Below are 12,432 nucleotides of genomic sequence, written 5' to 3'. Positions count from 1 at the left end.
ATGTAGCCTCAAATTTTAACAATCTTAAGATCGAGATTCTTCCTTTTTCATATCTCATATGGTGTAGACGCTATCGACTTAGTTGGAACTCTGTTCAGAAGGTAAGCTACGATCTCTAAGGGTATCCCTAGAATGAGACGAGTAGGTTGGCGAAACTCATTATGGACCACATCATATCTAACAATATACGATTCCTCCTTTCAGATATACCATTGAGTTGAGGTGTATAAGGAGATGTCTATTGGGATAAAGTCTTATGATCATTGAGGAACTGTGTGAACTCTATACTTAAGTACTCACCTCCTCGATCTGATCGAAGAGTTTTGATTTTCTTTCTAGTCTGATTCTCCACTTCATTCTTATACTCCTTGAATTTCTCGAAGGCCTTAGACTTATATTTCATCAAGTACATATGTTCATAGCTTGAGAAATCATCAATAAAAGTAATAAAGTAGGAGTAACCACATGTAACATGAGTTGACATAGACCACATATATCACTATATATGAGTTCTAGCAGCTCAGTGACTCTCTCTCTGGTTCCACTAAATAGAGAGTTTGTCAGTTTTCCATGAAAACAAGGCTCGCAAGTTATATCTGACTTATAGTCGAATGGATTTAAATATTCATCATTTAACGACTTTTGAATTCTTTCCTCATGGATATGACCTAGCCTATAATGCCACAAGTATACATTGTTCACTTTGTCTCGTTTCCTCTTAGACACACTTACATTCATGATATGTGGAGCAATGTCTAGCATAAACAAAATATTCCTCTCGTGATGATCTTAACATATAATAATATTAAATAATCATTAGTCACAAAAACTAATTTATATCCACTAACTATCAAATACGAAATGAAATAATAATTTTGATATTAGAAGGAACAAAATAGCATGCATCCAATGTAATAATAACTCCACTAGGGAGATGTAGAGTGACATCGCCAACAGCTACTGCAACAACTTTTACTCTATTACCTATCTTGAGGTCTATCTCACCTTTTGCTAGTCTCCTAAGTCTTGCCAGAACCTATAACGAATTACAAATATGATAAGCACTACCAATATTCAATACACATGTGTTATCACATGAATATAACAAATAAAGATTGATTATGAATGTACCTAAAGCTTCTTCAAGCTTCTGTTTCACCCTCTCTGCAATGTACTCTTTGTAGTTCCTCTTTGTGCACATCTTTGCTATATTAAAAGCATTGACCTTTGTCCTTTGTCGAGTCCTTCTTAGCAATATTTGCTTTACCTAGTCTACCCTTACTCTTGCCATTCTTAAGGGACTTTTCTACATTCTATTTCTTTCTTGTCTCACGAGAATTGACTTCTCTTTCTTAATAGTATTCTCTGCCTCCCACAACATATTAAGGAACTCAAGAAGAGTCACATTAAGTTTATTCATATTAAAATTTATTATAAATTGAGAAAATGAGTTTGGTAGGGACTGAAGCATAAGTTCAATACATAGGTTATCCTTTAGGATAATTCCTAGACTTGTGAGTTTCTTTATCCACTCAATCATCCTTAGGATATGGTTCTGAATCGGTGTCCCCTCGGTCATCCTAGTGTGGAAGATGTTATTTGATATTTCATATCGCTGAGTCCTTCCTTATTCCTCGAACAATTTATGAACATGTAGGAGAATGTATATGACATCCATCTTTTCATGTTATATTTATAACTCGGGAGTCATAGAGCCTAACATGTAACACTAAGTAAGAGTGAAGTCATCTATGTAAATTATGTAACGAGCGAGTCATCTAGATCTGGAAGTTCCAGATCTAGCACAACCGATCATTGAGAGTAGTAGCCAACCTTACGAGGGCTATTAAGTGTCAATAGAGGATCATCCATTCTCAATGTCATGAGAGGAATATCCCATGTGTTTTCACTCAAACAAATCACTAGTCAGGGTCATTCGAATTGAGAAAGAAAGAGTTATCCGGGAGAATCCAATTAAAGTGAGACTTGAGTAGAAATCATATAGGCTTGATAAAATCATATCCGGTATATGGCCTCTAGGGTATTAGATGGATGAGAGACTATATATATATATATATATAGTAATTGAGGACAAACAAGTCTATCATTTGGGGATTACGATGTAGTGGCTTAATATGTCCGCAGTCAATGAATCGAGTGAATTATTATGGAGATAATAATTTACTGAGCTAGAAGGAGTTTTGACAGGTATGACAAATATGAGATATCCACTAGAGCCCCTATCTTATTCAATATCAAATAAGCCCATGAATTGTTAGATCCTATGGATGAGATTCAATAAGAGCCAATGAGAGATTATTGCGTAGATACCTACTAATCTAAGTAGCATGGATAATTGGCTGGAGATCCAATACCCAATATGACAGAATCTATTAGGGTAAGTTGATAAAGGATCTCTATAAATAAGAGGAAACCAAAGGGGCATGGGCTATATTCTTTTTTGTTGTCTCATCCTATTCTCATCTCTCTCTCCTCCTCCTCATACTGTAGACCTTATTTGAGACGTGTGGATAATAAGAAGGGACAACCCCTTCTTGATTGCGTGGTGCGTGTGAGAAAGAGATTTGGGCAATGATTTAAGGAGTATCTTCGCAGCCTGATCACCGCTAAAGAGGAAGATAGTTGACCTCCTTCATCATCTCTCACAGATCTATAGGTTTTCAGGGATATATAATCTCCCTAGGTAACATACCTTTCTTATATGCGTAATTTTTAATTTTATGGGTTTTTACATATTAATTTTTGTATGACGCTGAAATCTTATTTTTCTATGAGAATTTTTATATTTTGTTTTCTGTACTTCCACTACGCATATGATGTCACCCTAGATTTTTCAATATTAACAAATTTATTCCCTTTAATTAGAAATTTGAGATGTGTCAAGTATTCTTTCTTAGCATCACCCTTGTAATTCCAAGATAGAAAATTCATGGAGACAAATTACTAGGAAGTGTCTTTTGATCGTGAGAGATAAAACTGTTAAGCTCCATAGCCCTATTGCCCGATTAGGTTTTAAGATTTTTTTTAGTGATGTTTAAGAGAACACAAAAGAGGGTTGGCACTTCTTTGAGGTGGTTTCTTCCTCGCCTTATGTCCTTGGCTACAAATGTCTCTTATCCACTCGGGATCTTCTTCCCGATGACTTCATCAGTTGATCTACGAAAGACTTCTACGGCTTTGTCCGTGAACTTTACCAAGGGGATGGAATGAGGCATCGACTTTTCACTACCACCCTCAATATTCTCCAAGTACTGGTATTATATTACCTTTTTATCCTTCTCGCAATGATGATCTCATCCCTTCATATTATCTCTTTATACTTATCATCTCGTACTATAATATTTACATTAACGTTATGATTGTGAAATCTCTATCTTACCACAGCCTTCAATGACTTACAATTATCAATTTATTTTATCATAAGCGTTAACACAAGTTCAATAGACTATCTCTAGCAAATCTAATACAAAATTACCGAACATGTTCAAACTTATGAAATCTAATACTAAAGTTCCTCTTGAGGGTCTACAAGGAGGACTAATCGAGAAAGGAAACATCTCCTCCCTCCGGACGGACTCTTTAGGTTAGAAAAAAATAATCAGATAGTCCTTCGCCCATGAAATCGGCACAGAACATTTAGCATTGGTCTAAATAGTTGAGTTACATATTCTATAATTAAATAATAATAATAATAATAATATTTAAAATTTCTTCATAGTACTTGTGTCTATCGATAATTTAAATAAAATTTAACCAATATTTATTCAGGTTTAGTTAGTCAAATTTAGAATTTGAATGGGCCATAAAAGCCGCCCCGCAGCCGTCTCTACTTTGGACGATCAAAGGTTTTAAGTAGGGAATTTTATATGGTTAACTCCATCCCGTAACTGGGGACGCATGCGACCGGGTAAAGAGGAAGGTGCCAACTATCCCCCTTCCCCAAAAGTCTTCCGAGTCGAAAGAGCGCAACACTTTTCTGGCTTCCTCAGTAAGTACCCGTTCTTCCACCTGACATGCGACGGGTTTACTCAGTGGCGAGGGCGCACCCGAATGACAGGTACCAGCTTGAGTTAGAACGAAGCGGGTAGGTAAAACTATTAGCTTTTAAACAAACCGAAAACCAAAAGAGGCTGCTGGTCAAACCCGGCATTTGCACCCTCTCGTCAGGGACCCACACTTGTTTTTGTACCTGATCCAAGTACGACACTCCGAACACTGGACAGATGAGTGTTCGAATCAGTGGGGGCCTGAGTTGTGTCCATTGAAGAGGCGGGTAGCTCTCGGGGCGAAGACGAAAGCGTAGAAGAATTCAGCATGAAGAGTCGGGCGGGGAATTCAACAACCGCTCGGATATCTTTTCCTTTACCGGCGAAGGACGACGACGAGGGGAAGAAGAAGAAGAAATAGGAAGCGAAGCGAAGGCAAGCTTACCGACTCTGCTCTGTCTCTTCCGGTGGCTTGTTTTCAGGGGGCGGTGCAAGGGCGGTGAGCTTACCCCACTCACGAATGCTCATTTCCTCCGGTGCAAATCGGTCAGTTGGCCTTCCGACTCGGTGCTGCTAACCGAACCTTATTCTAACCGCTCAGACGTCGCTCGCTCGAATCTAGCTTGTTCGACTCTCTCTCTCTCTCTCTCTCTGGATGTTTTGGCGAGGAAGACGCGAACGAAGAGGGAATTTCTGCTCCCTTTCTCCCCCCACTTTGTTCCCCGCCGAAATCATACGCCGTCTCTGGAAAGAAGGCAACCGGGTACTGCTCTTCTTCTCTTCTCTTACTTGATTCTGTGTGTCGCTTTGTTTGAGCGAGGTTCGAACTGGAATGCTCTTCTGTGTGTGATTGGTCCTGTTTTCTTGTTAGCTGGAAGCTCATTCTTCTTCTTGTTTGACGGAAAAACTAGTACTTTTTTGCCCCTTTTACCTCTGGTTTTTTGCCTTTCATATTTGCCGTCTTGGATTATTCTAGTTCTTGAAGAAATATTGTACTGATGTGCTTTCGAATTCTTCCCTCGAGATTTGGCGGCGAGTTTGGTTCCACGAGATGCACTCGTTTCGCGAACTCGCGCGTACTTGCATGGTTCTGTTTCTAGCTCTTTGTTGGTTTCTGGAACCCATGATTTGTCTGTGTCTCTCCTTGCTGTCGGAGATTAGTCTTGCTGTTTTTACCTTTTTGTTTTCGAATTGACGCTGGGGTCAGCTGGTTTACACATAATGATGCAGCTAAGAGAGGAGGAGAACAACAATTAATAGGAAAGGCTTTATTTTGGATCATTTTTTGGGGTGTGGGATAACATTTGGTTTAGAGAAATTAGAAGATGGGGGGATTGGTGGAGGCAGTTGATCGTGGGCGGTTTCTGTCTGCTGCGAAGTCTCTCTCATAGGGTTTCGGCCCCTCTCTGTGGAATCTTCACGGAAATGAGTATGTTTTGGGGAATAAAAGACAAAATGCTGTTCAACTGGGAGTAGCATCTTTATTTGAGTGTGGAAGAATTGTTTTCCAATCTGAAAATAAAATGAAACGCCCTGTTAAAATCCTTTGTAAAAATTCTCAAAGTTCCTGGCTGGAAGATTGGGATACTAACCATCTGGAGGTCTCAGTATCTTACCACTCAGTGGTGTTCTGAAGGGGAGAAGTATTCATGACTTAATACTTCTTCTAGTGCTGCCATTTGAGCGCAAACAGTTCTCTTTTTGGCCCTTAATTGACTTTTTTAAACTGTAGATTTGACATGATTGATCGCAATCTGCATAGCTTAGTTGCTAATATAACCATGTATGTAGAGGGTCCCGTTTGGTTGCAGACATGCCTGTTGTCTGGTCATAATTTCATTGTTTCCAGATAATTTATGAACCTAATTTGTTGCATAATTTTGAAAACAAAAGAAAATGGGATAGCAGAATTTGTTATGGATCTATCCTACATTTTGTACCTCCAAAGAAATGCCTTTTGTTTGCTTACTTTGGTCTTGAATTTGTTTTTTACCATCAAATGTGATCCAGTTACTTCTTTGTTGTTGAAGTATTGAGAATAAGCTGATGGTTTTGAATTTTGACATTTCTTTCTGATCTTAAACAATCCACGTATGAAGTTTCTCTAGCTCTGTTTCTTGCTTTATCATTTGATACAAATTAGTGTCAACACTGAGGAACTAGTATGAACGTATGATTTTTATTATGTTTTCTCCTTCTGTTTGCATGTTGCAGAGATTCCTATTGACTAAATGCAGGAACTTTGATTGCTAAACATTTGCCAGCAAACAAAATCAACTCTAGATTTATATACATCTAACTTCCTAAAGGTTTGAGTTCAATGGAATAGTTGCTCTAGATAATTGTTATAGGATAGACAGTTCGTGAAACATGAAGAAATGGTCTGGAGCTGTTATATTAGTATTTCTGTTCACTTTGCTGATTCTGAGGTATGGGATATTGGAGAATCCCCTAGCTGAAAGATTGTTGCCAAGTCCTTTATCTCGCAATTCATCTGAACCTCTTGATTGGTTGGACTCTGGATTGCCTGCAATTCAAAATCCAGGGAATGGATTGCATGTAGTTTCTGCTAATGCCATAGTCTCCCATCTTTTTTCACCAAGAAATCTCTCTGATGTAGAGCAACAGTCATTGCAAACATGGAATCATTTGGATCATCTAATAAATTATTCCAATCATTTACCTCAAGCTATTGAGGCTATCAGGGAAGCTGGATCTGCATGGGAAGACCTTATGGCTGTATTCGAAGATAAAAAATCAAACAGAAGTACACAGCAGAAAGTTAAAGAGAAACAGTGCCCTTATTCTATAAAAAAAATGAACACTACAGAATTTGGCTATGATACATTTAAGTTAAAACTTCCTTGCGGTTTGGTTCAGGGTTCTTCAATAACTCTGATTGGTACTCCTGGTGGCCTTCTTGGTAACTTCCGTATTGATTTAATAGGAACAGCTCTTCCAGGTGAACCTGATCCTCCTATCATCTTTCATTACAATGTCCGCCTTCATGGTGACAAATTAACAGAGGATCCAGTGATTGTCCAAAATACATGGTCTGTAGCTAATGATTGGGGTGCAGAGGAGCGTTGTCCTTCAGATACTCACCCTACTAGTAAGAAAGGTAATAACTTTTTGCAATATATCGAGCATTACAGTCTAGAAGCTCATGTTTTGTTCTTGGCTATGATATCTTTTCTCTATCCAGAGGTGTAGCTTTAATCTGTTGCACTGAATTCATATTTTGCTCACTTCCTGACTTTCATTGTATCTCATATACTAATTTTTATTTGCTCGATGATTTCGATGAATGTAAATATCTTTCAAGGATTCTCCAACCTCTCAAATAACAATGAAGTTGCAGATTTTTTTAAATCACAAGGCAGATGTGTGGAAGTGGTTATGGATGGAAGAAGCGCTAATGAGGAGCAAGGACAGTGGTGGGGCTGGTTGCAGTGGAGATTAAATGTGTCATGGATCTGTTGCAAGTGAAAGTTAGATATGAATAAGGGTAGCACGTAAGATTGGATGGATTATTTAGTTTTGACTACCACATACATGTCTCGTGCCCCTTGGATTGTGTAATCAAACTGTAGTGTCTTTTAATTATTGCTGTTTATACAAAAATGCTTCTTTAATACCTTGCTTGGAGAGTAGCAAGTGTTGTGTCATATACATTGGGGTAAGATGAAGATGGTTTTCTCGACTCCATAGATCAATAACATTGCAGCCCTTCTCACAGTAAAAAAGCCAATAAATCAAGAGCTAGATGACAAAATAGAAGATAAATTATTTGTTGCCTTTTGCGAGTCCAATTTAGAAGACATGAAACATAAGCAGCTTCTTAGACAATTACCATTCTTTCCATTTAATTTGTAGTCTTTCCCTAGTCTCCACATAACTTACTTCATGACAGTTTATCATTTTACAAGTATTAAGGTGGGTCTTTCTGAAGGGAACTTCTTTATCTTATTCTTGATAAGTCATCTTGGCCTATTGCCACTCAATTCTGATGATATCTAAGAGTAGGCATCTGACCAGTTTTACTTCCTATTGAAATTATATTTTGCTTTTGGACATAGCAAGAAGTCCAAAGCCAGATATATGGGGCAGTTTCTGGAAAGATAACTGGAGATTCAAGATATCAGCTAATTCTAATTAAAGTTGCACACTCCTTGTGCTGTGAAAACATCTAAATCTTTTTGCGGTCCCCTGATGATGAGAATTTTGTAATGATTAAGTTGCTATTATGTGGTTTTTGAAAAAGTGTACCTTTTTTCCCCACATATCCACCTGGGAGTCATCTTGTATGCTCTAGTTTCCATGATCCCTAGCTATGATTTCTTGTTTAAGAATTTTACCTCAGTTTGTTCTCATGTGCTCAGCCAATATTATGTGTTGGTAGTCTCGTTTGTATTCTGTGTTTCCTATAATTGTTCCTTTGATCTTTTGTTGCAGTGGATGATTTGGAGCAATGTAGTGCAATAGTTGGTAATGATGAGAAAGGGATCATTGCATCTGATAAGCATCGTAATGTTTCTAGATCAGTTCCACTCAAAAAAGGGGGCAATAAGCCGAGAAGATATTTCCCTTTTAAGCAAGGATATCTTTCCATTACTACCATTAGGGTAGGCATCGAGGGAATCCAAGTGACTGTAGATGGAAGACATATAAGTTCATTTGCTTTGCGAGAAGTACTGTTACTGCAACAAACCCGTCATTTCTTTTTCTTTTCAGTCGTTTCTATAACTTTAATGATTGACTGACATTTTGTGTTCAAATAACTTTTTGGTTGGTCAGAGCTTGGAGCCATGGCTTGTCAATGAAGTAAGGATTTCAGGGGACATGAAGTTGATATCAGTCCTTGCCAGTGGCTTACCTACATCAGAGGACTTAGAGCATGTTATCGATTTAGAGTTGTTAAAGTCAAATCCTTTGCCCATACACCAAGCTGTCAAATTTTTTATTGGCATCATTTCAACAGCAAACAACTTCAAACATAGAATGGCAGTCCGAAGAACATGGATGCAATACAATCTTGTACGTACGGGAGCAGTTGTAGTGCGCTTTTTTGTAGGCCTGGTAAGCAGGTGCATCAGTGTCTTAAAATTCAGTTGGCATTACTTGGACACATTGAGCATCTATCTTTTTCTCTTTTTTTTGCTGGCTTATTAAGAAATATGGTCATTCCTTTGTAAATTATGAACTGCTAGTTAACTTCAATGCAAGATTGAAGTATATGCATTTTTTTCCATTTCTTGTACAGTAGTGTCACTTTAGAGATTGACCACAATATTACAGTGAGAAATTTATGTTGCCATACTGTGAAAAACATCTAACTTCATTAGATCTTTCCACTGAACTATAGTGGTATCTTTTGACATTTTCTATTTGTTTTTATCTAATTTAGGAAAAGAAATGGCCTGCTTAAAGAGAAGAGGAGCGAAGAATATTTAGTAATCTATTTAACGCTATTATTAGTCATAAAAGAAACTAGGAGTCTAGGACTACAATGTCATATATGTATACATGTATATCTAAGAGGTCTAATGGAGAAAAAAAGAACATTTCGTAAATCCCGTCATTCTGCAAAATTTTATCTAAACACACTTCTAGAACTTTAGGAACACACATCCTGAGGGTAATAAGGACTTTCCCAACCTTATCTATATACATAATAGGCCATTTCAGCATCACCAAGGCTCAAAATAAGACTCTCAGTTATAATGATGAAGATAAAAAATATATTTGCAAAATTTTAAATGATAATTAGTAGAGCACGGACCGCTCCTATTCTAACTAGGAAATTTGTCTTGCTCATCATGTCACTTGTTCTGTGTTGTCTTGCCAATCGTGTCAGTTGTTCTTAACTGATAGTTGCATTATTAAAAAAAAATTTATTTTGCATTTCTACATTTTTAAGTTTTTGTGATTGGGACTATATTGCCTGTGTTTTTTCTGTTATCCAATCACAAAGTACCTTCTAGGAAGTTTTATTTTACTTCTGAGAGTTTGATTGAAGTTACTCATGTTGTGTTCTTCTATCTTTCGTGATCTTAAGCTGTTCTTGGTAGCTTGTACAAGTTGGCATACCTAAAAATGTTCTCTGGTTTTTCGAACAGCATAAAAATCAAGTGGTAAATGAGGAGCTTTGGAATGAGGCTTCCACATATGGAGATATCCAACTGATGCCATTTGTTGACTATTACAGTTTGATTACCTGGAAAACCATAGCCATATGTATTTATGGGGTAAGTTTGTACACTAATTCATGAAGACCTATCTTCTACCTAGTATATTTGTTAGTTTGCCTTCTCTAAAAGTTCTATTTTGCCTGTTCTGATAGACAAATGTTGTATCGGCCAAGTACATCATGAAAACAGATGATGATGCTTTTGTTCGTGTTGATGAGGTGCTTTCTGCATTAATGACAACTAATATCACAAGCGGGCTGTTATTTGGTAGGATCAACTCTGATTCCCAACCACACCGAAATGTGGAGAGCAAATGGTACATATCACCTGAGGTAAAATTGTTTTTCTTGTGTCTATTTATCAAGTTATTCTTCTATTTTCAAAATTATAGAAGCATCCACTTATTTTCAAAATGAGTTCTAAGACACAAGGGCAATGACGATATATCAAGTTATTCTTCTTTTAAATTGTTTTTCTTGTGTCTACTTATGAAGTTATTTTTCTGATTTCCAAATTATATAGAAGCATCCACTTATTTTCAAACTGAGCTTTAAGACGAAAGGGCAGTTGACAATATAAAAACTAATCATGAAACACGCAATTCTACTCTCTTTTGTTTCATGTAAAGGTAGCAGTAAGTATTTTCTGAACTGAATTCTCATCTTGACATAAGTGAGATGAACTTTTCATATATGTCATTAACCCTTTTGAAATATTTTCTTCAAATATTCTTTGCTATAATGCACTATAGATATATGGATTGAACCATCACTAGTTGTTTTTGGATTGAATTCCAAAATTGTCCCAAATAACTAAAGTGCCTTCCAGAATATTCTTTGGAGTCTTCCAGAAATTATTTGTTATTCTGCTTTGTGTATTCTTCTTTGCTCATCCACTATTAACTTTCATGAAGGAATGGCCTGGCGAGAAATACCCCCCTTGGGCTCATGGTCCAGGATATGTGGTGTCACATGACATTGCAGAGGCAGTGTACAAGCAGCACAACGATGGTCATTTAAAGGTACTGAATCTCACCTGCTTCATGTGATTCCCCCATATTTGACATAACAAGAAAACTATTTATGCAAGCCTCAAAGCGTAGCACGGTGCTTGTTACATACAATGTGAAGGAATTCTAGAATCAAGATGCCTTGAAGAGTCGGCAAAGTTGTTTTATTAGATAAATTTCACTAATTTATTCTGTTTACTTGAGTTTGCATTTCATTGTATTAAATGAAAGGATGTTAATCATGCAGATGTTCAAGCTAGAGGATGTTGCAATGGGCATATGGATAGACAAGATGAACAAGAACGGGTCAGGTATTAAATATGTGAATGAGGGGAGGATTTATACAGATGGTTGCGAGACCGGGTATGTTCTTGCCCATTACCAGGAACCACGGGAAATGCTATGCCTGTGGCAGAAACTTCAGGAGACGCAAAGAGCAAGATGCTGCGGAAAGAAGCAATAATTCTGGTGTTTGCCCTGATAGTCTTCATTCATGGTTTGCAAATTCATGCCTTGTGGTATAGTAAATGCTACCAACTTTACAGGAAGAGGACATCTACATAGATATTGGTCATCCTTAAAATGATTGTCTTGGAAAGGTTATTGTGATGGCCTAAACAAGTCCTCTTTTTGGTGGCTGACCAACTACAGTGTATAATATTCTGGTGGTTCTTGGAAATATTTAGTGATTAGTAATTTCCTCTAACCATAGGCTTTTGATGGTGCCATACTCTAGTTATCACAGAGAGAGAGTTATTTAGTCTTGTGAAATTTCCTTCCTTATTGTAGTCAAGGGAGATATTTACTGTATCAGAGAACCGAGTAGAGAACTTTGTTGATTGTATGTTTAGAAAACATAATCATATAGCAAAATTGCCATTCTTTTTTCAGGAGAATTCTCAAAAGCTGTGTGAAGTGTTCTACATTTTCTGAGCTGCAGGGAGTTTTAAATCATCACTTACTGGCAGAGGAAAGCACAAGGAGACAATCTTGGAATTTAATTCTTTGTTAGTGTTATCAAGCATCTGGATTCAGATGATCCTCATAATGTGATGACTTGCCTCTCTCTGTTCATGGTGCTCAACATTTCACAGGCTTGTAGAATTCAGTAGTTGAAAACTTGAATTAAGATGAAAAATGTGATTTGCTGATCAGAACTCATCTGGTAGACTCATCAGTGATTGATGGATGGTATGGTGGATCTTGAGCCATGAGACATTGTAAC

At 37.3% G+C, this 12,432-nt stretch overlaps 1 protein-coding gene across 1 annotated transcript; it reads left to right on the top strand.

The window, feature by feature from the left end:
- Positions 1-4,277: 4,277 nt before the first annotated feature.
- Positions 4,278-12,097, top strand: LOC103986792 (beta-1,3-galactosyltransferase GALT1). The gene is made up of 8 exons (XM_009404887.3): positions 4,278-4,770; positions 6,222-7,128; positions 8,463-8,698; positions 8,805-9,086; positions 10,127-10,255; positions 10,351-10,530; positions 11,112-11,219; positions 11,455-12,097. The coding sequence occupies exons 2-8, from the start codon at positions 6,378-6,380 to the stop codon at positions 11,668-11,670; spliced, it is 1,902 nt and encodes a 633-aa protein (XP_009403162.2). The 5' UTR covers positions 4,278-4,770; positions 6,222-6,377; the 3' UTR covers positions 11,671-12,097.
- Positions 12,098-12,432: the final 335 nt, after the last annotated feature.

Source organism: Musa acuminata, chromosome BXJ2-6, assembly GCF_036884655.1.
Source record: "Musa acuminata AAA Group cultivar baxijiao chromosome BXJ2-6, Cavendish_Baxijiao_AAA, whole genome shotgun sequence".
Taxonomy (NCBI): domain Eukaryota; kingdom Viridiplantae; phylum Streptophyta; class Magnoliopsida; order Zingiberales; family Musaceae; genus Musa; species Musa acuminata.
Note: the sequence above shows the minus strand (reverse complement) of the source record. Positions and strands in the feature narration are given on the sequence as shown.

What these genes read in the sequence shown, in the direction of transcription:
- LOC103986792 (XM_009404887.3), top strand. Translation starts at nt 6,378, where the DNA reads ATGAAGAAATGGTCTGGAGCTGTTATATTAGTATTTCTGTTCACTTTG. An exon ending in TCACCCTACTAGTAAGAAAG is followed by an intron (nt 7,129 to 8,462) that starts GTAATAACTTTT and finishes CTTTTGTTGCAG; the next exon opens with TGGATGATTTGGAGCAATGT. An exon ending in GTTCATTTGCTTTGCGAGAA is followed by an intron (nt 8,699 to 8,804) that starts GTACTGTTACTG and finishes TTGGTTGGTCAG; the next exon opens with AGCTTGGAGCCATGGCTTGT.